Source organism: Verticillium dahliae, genomic scaffold (genome assembly GCF_000150675.1).
Source record: "Verticillium dahliae VdLs.17 supercont1.1 genomic scaffold, whole genome shotgun sequence".
In the NCBI taxonomy this organism is placed as follows: domain Eukaryota; kingdom Fungi; phylum Ascomycota; class Sordariomycetes; order Glomerellales; family Plectosphaerellaceae; genus Verticillium; species Verticillium dahliae.
In genome coordinates, this window is record NW_009276921.1 from 2,147,902 (window position 1) to 2,160,253 (window position 12,352).

Genomic DNA, 12,352 nt, shown 5'->3' on the forward strand with positions numbered 1-12,352 from the left:
TGGCATGAAAAGATCTTTTGCCAGGGAGATGGAAACAAGAAATAGACATAGCTCGATTGAACGCCCAACGCCCTCCCAGTCATGATAAGTTCCATCCTCATTGCAGCCGCCCTGAATGTTTGATGCACCGCATGCTTTCTCCCACCTTTTGCTCGTTCACTCCAGCTTGTCCAGGTGTTCCAGCCGCGTCAACACAACCTGCTTACTCGTCTCCTCGATCTCGCCGGCCAGAAACACCTCGTCGAGAATGGCGTAGACCTTGTAAAAGTTGAAGACGAGATCGAGCTCGCACACGTTGCCGAAGAAGGAGTCGAGGACCTCGACGAAGAAGTGGATGGCCTCGAGGTAGGCGAGCTCGTTGTCGTTAGTATCGACGCAGGCGCAGAAGAAGAGCCCGGCGTAGCGGCGGTAGACGATCTTGTTGTTGCGGTGCTCGACAAAGTTGGACTGGTACTTCTGGTCGCGCGGAGCGACGAGACGGTGGACCTGGGACGATGGGAGATTGCGTCAGAAGTTGGGAGAGCAGGTACTCGGGCGACTGTGGGAGGTGGAGGGAGCAAGGCGTACCTCGCCCTTGAGCTTGATCTTCTCGTCGTCGCTGTATGGGGCGTACCACTTTGCGAGGCGGGTTTTCCCCCTGGAGGAGGGGTGCATGTTAGCGACGGTACGGGACGGGCGGGAACGGGGCCATGTGGCTAAGAGGGGGTCGGAGAGCGAGGAACGTACTGTCGGTTCTGGATCAGGATAAAGGACAGCATCTTCACGGCGGTCCGGCGCACATGGGCGGCGCTGTACGTTTCGTCTGGAGCTTCTTCCTGAAGGGGGGGATCTCAAGAGGTCGTCGCCAGACCCCGAATTGGCTGACCAAGAAGACCGCCCGTTTTAGCACCGTGCTGGGCGTGCTGTACATAAGGTGTGGGCACCTACGTGAGGTGCCATGTACCTAGGTACGTACCGTGTCAGGGGAAAGGGCAGAACGCTCAGGCAGACGCAGGTACCAACTGATCTGCCGCACTTGACCGCCTTGGGTGGACCTACAAAACCGCGTCGCGTCCCGCCTCTTTTGGACTTTTTGCTCTCTTTCCTTTCTCCATCTGAGTGCAAGGGCTTTACGCGTATCAGTGAGGATTCGTCCGAGATCGTGTTTTTGCTAGTTGAAAACTATAACTATGACCACTCCTAGTTGGCTTCGGCTGGCTAGGGAATTTTTGTAACCCTTCTTCTTCCTCGATGGATGGAAAACTTTCTCTCTCTTTCTCATTGCTCACGCCTACGGGCTGGGGTGAAGAGGATGTGTGTGCAACGTGGCTCGCCATCGACATGGCTGCGCTTTTCTCATGATGACTGTAATGTTGATGAAACTGTCTGTGGGCTGATCCTCCTCAGGGACGCAAAAGTTGTGAGTTGCCTTCGAGGATGGCCTTGCTGATTTGGACACGCTGTTGCCTGTTCGCTGGACCTACCTTGAAGGCTTGCCCTTGTACAAGCCGCCAACTTTCGCATTTTCAGCCATTTCTCTCACTGGCTTGCTTTCGATGTCTAGGTACCTTATGAGCAGCCGGCTGCTAGCCTCGCAACGGGGTGGCATACATCTCACTTGGCCATCACGTTCCCTGGAAGCTCGAGTGCCATGTTAATCTGAAGAACCCTGCAAGATACGACGGCGACCAACGCGCAGGCAGTAAACAGGACAAGCAGCATCAAACACAGTCAGGGCACGCCGTATGAAGTCAGTTTCCTCATCTTACAGCATTGATGACACATTCAAAACACACTGGGCAAAGAGCTTTTTGCCCAACCCTCTACTAAAAACACATCTGTTGGTATCCGGCCCTCCAAGCTTCCCACGGACGTCATCGACGCCAAAAGACAGGAGGGCATAGCACTGTCCTCCCTGCCGTCATCTTGCACCACATTGCGTTCCGTCCCCAGCCTGCCTCAGGCCGGCAATATGTCCTCCTCGCCCATATCCGCGTCCTCGCCCGTGGCGGCGTTGATGCCGTCGACGGTCTCGCCGTCAAACACTTTGCCGTGCTCGTACGTCTTGCGTCGCCAGCCCGAAGGGTCCGACGCGTCCTTGATCCACTCCATGGTCGGGAAGTAGTGCTCGTTCTTCTTCATCGTGATGACCCACGGCACACAGTCGAACGTGCAGGCTCTTAGGCGGAAATCTGTTACGGGTCCAGTTAGCTCTCCGACTGCTACGAAGCATGATCAAGGCACTTGTAGACTCACAAGTATTGTCCGGGATGTTTTCCACCGCGGCGAGAAAGGCCTGCAGGTCGTGCGTCGGCTTGTCATTGACGTGGGTGATGAAGTTGGTGGGGGCAAGGCCGTACTGGTACGAAGGGGAGCCCCTCGTGCGTGCCGAGACGTAGACCTCGCTGTGCAGCTTGCTGATCTGCTGCCTGACGGCATGATGCGGCCTCTGGAGGACGGCTCCACAGAACGACACGGCGTGGTCCGTCTCGACGTCGTCCGCGGCCGACGTGTGCACCTGAATCGTCATTTCTTGCTTCACCCGCACGACGACAGCCTCGATAACCTCGTGCGAATACATGACGTCGAGCTCTGACACCCTCGTAATCACCTTGCCATTGAGGCTGAGGACAATGTCGCCCTCGAGCAGCGCGCCGGGCTGCTCCTTGCGCTCAAAGGTGCGGTTGCTGACCATGAAGAGCTGGTGGTGCGTCTTGTTGGCCTCGGTGACCTTGCGAATCCACTCGTCCGAGACGCCCATGTCACGCGCCTGCAAAAGCTTGATGGCACGGAACTCCACAGGGAGCAGTCTGAGTTTGGGCAGGACACCCTGCTGAATCTGAGAGATCACTGGCAACAGTGTCGGTGTCGCGAGACCAAGATGGTACTCCTCGTCGCGGTTGCTGACCGGCGAGCGCTCTCCGAGGTACGTCAGCCATAGAGCCTGCACAGAACCATCAGCTGCGACCAAAACGCCGCTGCCACACTGGCTGCTGAGACTCGTGTCGACAGTGATGGCGTCAACATTGACAGCGCGGTACCGCGGCGCTCCCGAATTAGCAGGAATCGCCACTGGTGTAATCTCCGTCACTGTTGTCGTCGCATGCACGATGCGGCCCAGTCTGTTGTAACCGATAAAGTTGGTGGACGCTCCCTGAGAGATGGGCTCGCTGCTCAGCTTGGCGCTCAGCACAGGCGCATCTACAAGTTTTGGGTCGTACTGGATGATGGCATAGTTTTGTAGCGGATGCAGGAAAACCACCTTGCCGTCCACGAAAATTGTATCGGCGATGCTGACCGTCACATCGCAAAGGTCATGGGGGACAACAGCTCTCGAGATGATGACGAGGCCCTTGTCAGCGTCTATCACGAGACCCATGCCCCATTTGCGATTCTTCGGGAAGCCGTCCAGTTTGACCGGCATGGTGCAGTTGACAAGCACAAAGCTGCGGACCAAGTCGGCAACGGCAGGGTTTGATGTGTACTCGAGCTGGATGAAGGAGCCAGACTGAGGTACAGTCGGAACAGGAGGCAAAGCATCACCCAGATCGGAAAAGTCCCAAAGACCAGTCTCGTCATTTCGCACCGCCATCTTCATCTTGGCCGACCAATGCCTGTCGACATTGATGACGGTCGTGTTGAGAGTATGCAGGTCACGAAGGTGCTTATAGGTGACGACGACCCTGCGGCGATCAGGAATCTCTTTCATCACCTCGACAAACGTATCGAGATCGGGCGTGTTCTTGCCGGCCACACTCTGGATGAGCCAGCCGTTGTCTGCGCTATCGAAACGGAAAGACCCCGTTGCCTCGCACACAAAAACGCCCTTGCAGGCCACGGCATGGAGACGCGCCTGCTGGTAAGATAGGTCGTGGAAGCTGGCGCCCGCGACAGACACGAACCGGTCAGGGGTGATGGCGTGCAGATCGCCGACTTCAATGTCAACCTCCATGTCCTCGCCCCCACGCTGGATCTGTAGATGGATTGTCTTGCCCACATTCGAGTCCATGATGTCGTCTAGTCGGACAAATTGGGTTGCCAGTTCGCCATTCACCTTGATCAAGATATCACCCTCCTGAATCTTGTTGTGGGATGGTCCCTCAGGCAGCACAATCTCAGCAACGAGCATGTTGTTCTCCTTGGGGAAGGTCTTGCGCGCGAGAGCCTCCCATTCAGGGGTCAGGCCGAGGCGTCGACACTCGTCGAACGGCTTCAACAGCCAGTGGCACTGAATATCGCCTCGCGTGACCGGCTTTCCCTCCTGAATACATTGCAGGGCACGCAGTGGCCTGTCCAGCGGCAAGAAGTAGTCGGTCGACGCGCCGTCGCTGCGACCGCCAGCCTGCAGAGCGATTGCGAAACCGTCAATGTTGACAACAGGACTGCCGGAACTGCCGCCGCTTGCTGCGGCGTTGGCTTGGTAGTAGCAGGTGTTGAAGTCGCTGTACCCCTCTCCGTACTCGGGCGCGTTGCGGTCGAGACGCGAGATGAAACCGGACAGGATACTGAGCTTTTCTCCGGCATCGTTACCGACGACTCGAATTTCGACACCAACTAAGATGTCTCATTAGCATGTCGCTGTGTGCAGAATCTGGCAGCACCTACTCTTGGCCAAGTCTGGTCGCAACTGCAGCGACTGGATATCCATGTAGCGAAGGGCCTTGGGGTCGAACCGTAGGATGCCGAAATCGTGGACGGGGTCGCGGTAGACCGGGTAGGCGTCGACCTCCTCGTGATTATCAAAGACGACAAAGCCCCAGAAGGGTCCGGAGCCAACAACATGACGATTCGTCAGGATGTATCTGGTTGATGGCACGTCAGCCTAACCGCCCCCAATAAATGGGCCCAATGGCGCTTCTCAACGTACCCTTTCTCAGCGTCGACGACGAAACCAGTGGCCTCGCTCGTCAGAGCTGGATCTGTATCAAAAGAACAAGTTTGGCAGAACCTGATCGAGACAACATTGCTAATGACGTTCTCGATGGTATGCTGCCACGCCTCGGGCTCTTGCGTAGCCGGGAACATGGGGTTCAGCCGAGCAACCTCCTCGTCGTCGTACTCGTCCTCCTCGACGTAGACCGGCTCATCGTGTTCGACGTCAGGGGTGTTATCGCCTGCAGAGAACTTGCCGTTTAATGCACGATGCTGCTTGTTCGGGCGCAGACCCTCGGGGCTGGTGGGAGCCTTGCGCTTGGAGCGGGTAACCTTGGCGCCGTTCATGATGCAGTTGGTCGCGGTCGTGGGAATGGAAGCGCCAGAGAATGCGCGACGAGGTTTGGCTGTACGGAAGAAGCTGCGACTTATACGGCCAAGCTTGTGAATATCTTCCGTGATCGAGCCGGAGTTGTAGAGGTTGCCAGAGCTTGCGTTGGTCTTGCCTTTGTTGGAGTTGGCGATGGAGCGTGAGCGTGTCTTGGCCAGGGTCTGGAATCGTGGCCAGGCAGGGTTGGTCGGCGGCGGCAAGGCAAGTGGTGTGTCGAAGTTGGTGTATGGTAGACTTCGTATCCCGGTCCGTCTAGTCGTGAGCAGAATACGGTGCATGTGATGCTTCGAGACAACCTTCACCCGCTGGGAGCCATTCGATTTTTCGTGGAACCTGGATTTGGGAGCGGCGAATGGTTTGCGCTCGGGATCGAATTGAGATTCTGCTTAGGTACATACCAATACTGCCTAGGACGATGAGTTCCGCTACTGCTACTGTCCATCCAGGTCCAGGTTTCCACTGGGGCTTAGTTTGGTTCCTGCATTATGCGTCTATAGGAAGTGACGTAGACGGTGTGGGGCACATCTTTCTACGCCATCCATTAGCACCGGGAGATGCATACAGGTGCAGCTCTCGTGGAGGGTGTCGAACTACAGCTAATGGGTCACGGGTCGGAGCGCTCGACACCACCTTCTTCATGCCGAATCCAATGGAGGCACTCGGATCGCAAAGCACCAGGCACAACATCATCTGCAGGTCTTGGACTGTCTCATCCCCATGGCATCTCATGACTTTTGTCAGGACGGTCTAGCCCAAGGCTGAGCCTCGGTGTGGTGTGCATCACTCTCTTTGTCTCTCGCATGATGGAGCAACGCCGGACGATGGTTTACGAATGACCCTGTGTCCTTATCCAATATACTCACGCTGCGATGGCGGTCACTGCGGTTAACGTGCAGTGTCGGAGCTCAATACTAGATGCTAAGGTGCTAGGCTCAACAGGCTGAGCCGAAACCCGGATCAATATCAACTTTGAGGAAGCATTCAGGGATTCTTTTGGCTGTGCAATATTCTATAGCAGCCTTGCTGTACTCGGCAGTTAGATCTGGCTTTCTTGTGGGACAAAGCGGACGCAGTTCGACTCAAAAAGTTGTACTTTAGCACAGGAAGAATCATCTGGTCTGTGTAGCCAGTCCTTGAAGGAAGTCTTCATTTCTGTCCTCTGCGGAAGTTTCTCGCGGGATATTAGATGCATAGAGTCATGGAGTCTGGGTCAACCAGAACAAGTGAGCAAATATATCATACATGCTTTGGCAGTGAGCTTAAACATCTTTGCTACTTGCACAACATTCACTCTGAAATGCACGCCATCACCATCTCGTCGAGCTGCAGGTGAACTAGGGCATTGCGGGCTCGGACTGTCAAGTACAGCGTATATGTCCATCGTGCTTGCGTGACAGCGACGACGGGCTAGATTTTGGACTGGGGGAGAAGAGTAAACGATCATCAAGATAGGTGAGACTGATGGCATCTGGACACGTAGATGGACAAAGGTTTTCACATTTGCATTCTCTCAACCAGCTTGGCATCTCATCGCTTCCCTCTCACTCAGGGGGGCCACACCTAGGTGCTGAAGTATACAATGCCTGTACTGCTTCGCTCAGCCAGTCGGGCCAAGAGGAAAAGTGTTACTTTCAATCCAGAGCTGGACTACTTTTACTTGTAAGTGATGACAGTCTCATAAATACTTTTTATCACAGCGGTTGTTCTGGGCCTCGGAACTCGTGACCTTCGCACGGCGCCTGCCTGTCTCTGAGTTCAAGGACCTTCCACGCAACTCAACTTGCTGCGAGTCCTTCAACTCGATCGACTGCCTAGTACAGGCATCCACGCTCTGCGCACCTTCACTTTCTTCACTTATCGCAAAACGCTTCAAATAAGTCACCTGTTTGCGCTCCTGCTCTCATTCACATCATTCCTCAACCATCTCCTGACCACCTCTCCAACCAACGCCCTCACCAGCCATCATTTCTACTAACAGCACCAAATATCAATAGCACACCCGACGAACACGAAGACTCGGAAACAGAATCAGAATCCCCGGAAGCCATGTCGGAAACTCAGAAAAACGGCAGCGCCAACGAAAACGGTCAGGGCACCACAAAGGCTGTCCCTTGGACTGAACTCGACCGAGTATGTTCCCTACCCCCCAACTTCAACACCAACCACCCCTTCAAGTGCTGTGCTGACCATGAGCCCAATAGGCCATCGTCCTCAACAACATCCTCGGCCAGCTCCACGCCAGCAGCGGCAAGACCCTGGACTGGAAGGCCATCTCCGAGGCCCTCCCCGGCCGCACCATGGCCTCGATGCGCGCCGTCTGGGACCGCTACAGAAACGACATGAAGACCGCCGCCGCCGGCGAAGGCGACTTCGTCGCCGTGCCCAACAAACAGAAGACCCGTACGTACCATCAAGTCCAGACCAGGAGGAGAAAAGCGTCCGCATCGGTATTGACAAGGCCGGAACAGCTCGCAAGAAAAGCACCTCCAAGACCGCAGCCGCCGTGGCTTCAGAGGATGCCGACGCCGAGGACGCTCCTGAGACGCCTGCCAAGAAGCGCGGCGGCGGAGCCAAGAAGCGCGCTTCCGGCGCCGACGGTGAGGGTACGTTCCTTCCACATACACTCTTAACCCTCTTTCTCGGCTACGAAGCCTAAGCTGAACTGACATGTGGCACAGAGGGCTCGGCCACCAAGAAGAAGCGCACTCCCAAGAAGACTCCCGTCAAGAAGACTGCTGCCAAGGTGGAGGAGGAGGAGGAAGCCTCGGAGGAGGCCGAAACTCCCGCTCCCGCCCCCGCCGCCGCTGATGCCGAAGACGCCAAGAATAGTGACGAGGAAATGAAGGACACGGCCGAGGCCAAGGTCTAGTTGAGAACCCACCAGCTTGCGGTTCATCTAGACTGTGGCAAGTCTGCCGCTACGCGAGCGACTACAGCATGGTTCCAGGACAGTACTGCCTTGCTTGACACCCTCGAAATCGTCTTGAATGATTCTCGACGCTTCTTGTTTCTTGCTTCTACGCTTTGGGAAATGGGATGCCTCAGCCGTCTGCCTGTGATGGTCTTAGCACGATACACTCACTGGAAGGCATAGGCTGGCAGGGCTGCTTTAGTGCCAGGAAATCAAACACCGCTATCCGTATATGAATATTCGAGTGATGTCAGTGGTGACAATGTGTGCGAAATGAAGACACACGTGCAAGAGGTCGCAGTGAGCAAGTCGCCTGTATCATCCATCAATCTGGTGTATATTGAGACCGAGAACCACATGACTATTTGACAGGGACAAACTGAATGTCGCGTAGTAGCATGTGGCGTGCAAAAAAGGTGTGGGCAAGCCTGGAAAGTATGCGATAAAAGGCTTACCCGATACCAGTGTTCACACCACCCAGCGGAGTATTTCAGCGTTGCGGAATCACCTTGGAGCCAGTCGAGATCAAACCCACACAGAACAGGCTCCACGGACGAGCAAGTACGAGAGAACATGGTGTCATTGTTTCGCGAATCATAATGCCAGTAACGCGTGGCTCACTATGCACTGCGCCTCGGCGAAGCTACCCATTCCCCCCAATATCAGAAGCAATAAAGAAAGAAAAGCGCACGACATGAGGACAACCCCTTAATTCTCTGAAACGCCAACCAAATCCCGAATATGGTTTTCCCCCTTTGCCCAAGCATGCCGTCTATCGTTGTCGAGTCGAGCCCCCTCCATCGTGACCCATTACCATGCGCTCTGACCCGAGGTAGGTACTGTATACCAAGCTGCCATTGTTCCAGCCATGGCATCGAAACTGCGAACAAACCGCGTCAAACAAGTCAGGAAAGAAAAGCTGCGCCTTCGTTGCACTATCGCTGTCGTGTCCGAATGGCTGTAGGCGATATTGTCGTTCGCCCAAGGCATGGGCTAATATGATTGCAAATACAAACAAGTTTTGTGGCCTGTCATTCCTTAGTCAACATTGCCAAGTTACCGCATCAGCTTCTTGTATTTCAAGAAATCGAGCATGCGCATCTCGTGCTCGTCGCAAGCAAGGCTCCACTTGCGGCGAACCTCTTTGTCCTGGCGAACCCAGCTGAGGTATTCCTCGATACCCTCGTCGCCCTGTGTCGTGAGGAATGCATAGCCTGCAGTTCCGCGTTCTTCCAGTATCTGTGCTTTGCGAGTTTCAAAATGGTAGGTGATCTGGGCGTTGAAAGCATCCCACTGTTGAAGGTAGTTCTGGAACTCAACGAGATACTTTTGCCACGTCGTGAGAGAGGGTTTGAGACCGGACACGGCCAGGGCAGCAGGCGGAGTAGGAGCGCGTGGAACAGGCGGAAAGTTGAGTTCAGGATCCTGCTTCTTCTCTTTCTCAATGGGTATCCGCTCAGAAGCCCGGCTCTCGAACGGCAATTGTGACTTCAAGTCGCCGAATGAGTTGAGTCCAGTCGGCTTTGTTGCAAACGGAGCAACGTTCTTCAACTCGGCAAAGCTGGCGCGGAAGTCCTCGCTATCCTCGGATCCCGCCGTGTTAGGGTTGAAAGGGGCCCGCTTGACACCATTCGGCTGTGGAGCCTCGGGTACGGGTTGAACATTTCCAGGCCGCCACTCGGGTCGGGAAGGCTCGACGGGGATGTTGCGAGCGCTATCCCGTCTCGAAGGGGGCGCGCTTCTGGGGTTGGGAGGCGGCGTCTCGGGATCTATGTCCATGGGCATTGGACTGCCTGTTGTAGCCGGTTCTGCTTCCGGCTGGCGGGCACCACCATCTGTGTCTTCATTGCTGCTACTTTCTTCATTGACCAAGCCGGCAGTTCCGACAGTTGGATGGACCGACTTTGGCTTCCGCGAGTTGGAGCGTGATGGTCGTGTTGGAGAAGATGCTTTGTTCTGAGTTGGCTGGTGTGCAAAGTTCTGCGGGCCAATCTTCTGACTCCAGCCCTCTGCGTCGAACCTGACTTCCTCTGCCGTCTTCTCATTCTCGGCCGGGAGCGGCTCCTTCGCGGGACGAGGAGGCGGGCGCTTGAGCGGCGAGTTCCGTCCCGTACGGCTTGCGGATTGGGTGCGGCGCTTGGCGAACGGATCCTCCTGTTGCGGAGTGTGGGGGCTGCCGGCGCTAAACTGCCACGTATCGGCCCCTTGCTCGTCGACAAAACTGGTGTTGATATCATCAGCACTGCTCCGGGCAAACCTCTTCTGGTCAGGAGTAGTCCGTGTGAATGTGTCGTCATCAACCACAAAATTGAAGCTATTGGTACAAGTCTTGTCAGCATAATCTCTGGGCTCATTCATCTCGGACCGCTGTCTTTTGATAGGTGTGTTTGCAGCGTGGATCAACCTCTCGAGTAGTTCGCGCTGTTTGCGCTCGAAAGGGGTAAGAGACTCTGTAGTGGTGGAGGAGCCATCCCCACTCGGAGAAGGTGTGGCAGAATCTCTGCGTGTTTGCGCGGTTGCCATGGTGGCCTGGGATTTGAAGCCTGGCCGTCGGCCATACACAGGGGATGTTGACATGGAGGGGTGGTGGGTGCTGTGATTGATTGACGCAGGGAAAGAAGAATTCTCAGAATGATAGGATGCGCCGTACATTGAAGGGCCGTTTGCCTTGTTCGAGGATGTGCTAGCGTTGGGTTGAGCTGAGAGAAGGTCAGTTTCCGCATTCCGAGTGAGCACGACATGACAAGCGTACCTTCGTTTGCAGCTGTTGTTGTCGGCCTGCTTCCTCCAGCCTCTCCAGCGTCGTAGGCTCGTCCTGACGGGGTATACTTGGCGCTTGCTCTTGAGGCAAACGACCGCTTATGAGTGTCGGAAGCCGTGTCGGCGGTATTGCTCTGTTGGGCCCCGGTAGGGTCTTCCATGGGAGCGGTCCGAGGAGAGCTTGAGCTTCGAGGACGAGCTCCGCCTGGGGACAGCCCGGCATCCTGGTACTCAGAGTGTCGTGTGCTCTCTCTTGTGCTCTTGGTGCGGCCTACGGAGATGCCATCAAAGGGATTGGTCTTCTCGCCGCCCCCGCTGCTGTATGGAGTTCTTTGCCGAGAATCACCAAACTTGTCGCGGAACGGTGCAAGGGGGTCGGGAATCGAGTCGCGCTGCTGCTGGGCGGCCGACGCTGATGCATCGTATGTGTGTCGGTTGGTAGCGTATGCACTGGAACTCACAGACGGTTCATCTCCAGGAACAGGGGAGTGAGGGGCATAGCCCGACGACTTCTTGGCCCCGAAAGCGGCCTCAGCTCTCTGCTTCTGTGCAGGCGTCCTTGGCACAGGTCTCTCAGGTCTCTGTGCGGGTCGAGGGGGTGGGACGGGCTGCTCGGGCACAGGCCTTGGCTTCGCCTGAGAGGCGGCGGACTTGCCTTGAGACGAAGGCCTCATCTGTTCAAAGGCCTGCCACGCATTGCGCCTGGATTCCATAGGGTCTTCGCGGGGTTGAGTCTTCGCAGTCGGCGCGGCACCCGAGGTAAAGTTGCGGTACTTATTCGCCCCCGATTGGGTGGCATTACGAGTTGGCTGATTTCGCCGAGGCGGTGGGGGAAAGTTGGCTCCAGCATCTTGCCAGGGATTGCCTCTGACACCTGACGCGGTGGGATAGCGCGAACGACCCCGGCTGGCATCGTACTTGGCTTTTTGCTCGGGGTCGGTCAGAATCTCATGTGCGGACTGGATGACCTGGAACTTGGAGTTGACTTCAGCTTCTCTGCCGGGGTTTCGGTCAGGGTGGTAGAGGAGCGCTTCGTCTGGTTAGCAGGGAGACCAGTTATCAGGGATGGAAACACCGACCTAGCTTCCTGAATTGCTTCTTGATGTCATTGACATCTGCTGTCACAGGCAGGTTGAGGTCCGCGTAATAGTCGCGAGAGTTGTCAAGGTTCGGCATATTGAATCGTGTGTCTAAGACCCTGGCAAGGTCCTTCAATGACGGTTTGGATGTAGGCGGGGGAGTGATCAACGCCAGACCCAGGCATCCCCGTTGGTATCCGTCACAGCCTGTTCGAGCTTTTCTGTTGTGCCCAAAAGTGGCCTGCCAGAAGACCAGAGGAGCCGAGGGGAAGAGCGACTATGTGATCGTCAAAGGTCGCTGATCTTGCGTGCTCATGAAGTATTGAGATGCCTGGTGAAAATCGGCCGAGCAAGGGAGGG

The 12,352-nt window shown here is 55.8% G+C and overlaps 4 protein-coding genes across 4 annotated transcripts; 1 reads left to right on the forward strand and 3 right to left on the reverse strand.

Moving 5' to 3' along the window:
- VDAG_00643 (AP-2 complex subunit sigma) lies at window positions 1–843 on the reverse strand. The gene is made up of 3 exons (XM_009652020.1): window positions 727–843; window positions 568–637; window positions 1–486 (listed from the first exon to the last, which is right to left on the reverse strand). Exons 1-3 carry the CDS (start codon window positions 756–758, stop codon window positions 157–159), a joined length of 432 nt encoding a protein of 143 aa, XP_009650315.1. The 5' UTR covers window positions 759–843; the 3' UTR covers window positions 1–156.
- A 1,095-nt stretch (window positions 844–1,938) lies between these two features.
- On the reverse strand, window positions 1,939–5,520 carry VDAG_00644 (PDZ domain-containing protein; the record flags this gene model as incomplete). The annotated part of the gene is made up of 4 exons (XM_009652021.1): window positions 1,939–2,171; window positions 2,236–4,533; window positions 4,585–4,781; window positions 4,847–5,520. 4 exons carry the CDS (start codon window positions 5,518–5,520, stop codon window positions 1,939–1,941), a joined length of 3,402 nt encoding a protein of 1,133 aa, XP_009650316.1.
- A 1,301-nt stretch (window positions 5,521–6,821) lies between these two features.
- On the forward strand, window positions 6,822–8,111 carry VDAG_00645 (uncharacterized protein; the record flags this gene model as incomplete). Its single annotated transcript, XM_009652022.1, has 5 exons — window positions 6,822–6,901; window positions 7,237–7,372; window positions 7,444–7,642; window positions 7,711–7,845; window positions 7,921–8,111. The coding sequence occupies 5 exons, from the start codon at window positions 6,822–6,824 to the stop codon at window positions 8,109–8,111; spliced, it is 741 nt and encodes a 246-aa protein (XP_009650317.1).
- A 1,098-nt stretch (window positions 8,112–9,209) lies between these two features.
- Window positions 9,210–12,089, reverse strand: VDAG_00646 (DnaJ domain-containing protein; the record flags this gene model as incomplete). Its single annotated transcript, XM_009652023.1, has 3 exons — window positions 9,210–10,852; window positions 10,906–11,943; window positions 11,993–12,089. 3 exons carry the CDS (start codon window positions 12,087–12,089, stop codon window positions 9,210–9,212), a joined length of 2,778 nt encoding a protein of 925 aa, XP_009650318.1.
- Between the last annotated feature and the right edge of the window lie 263 nt (window positions 12,090–12,352).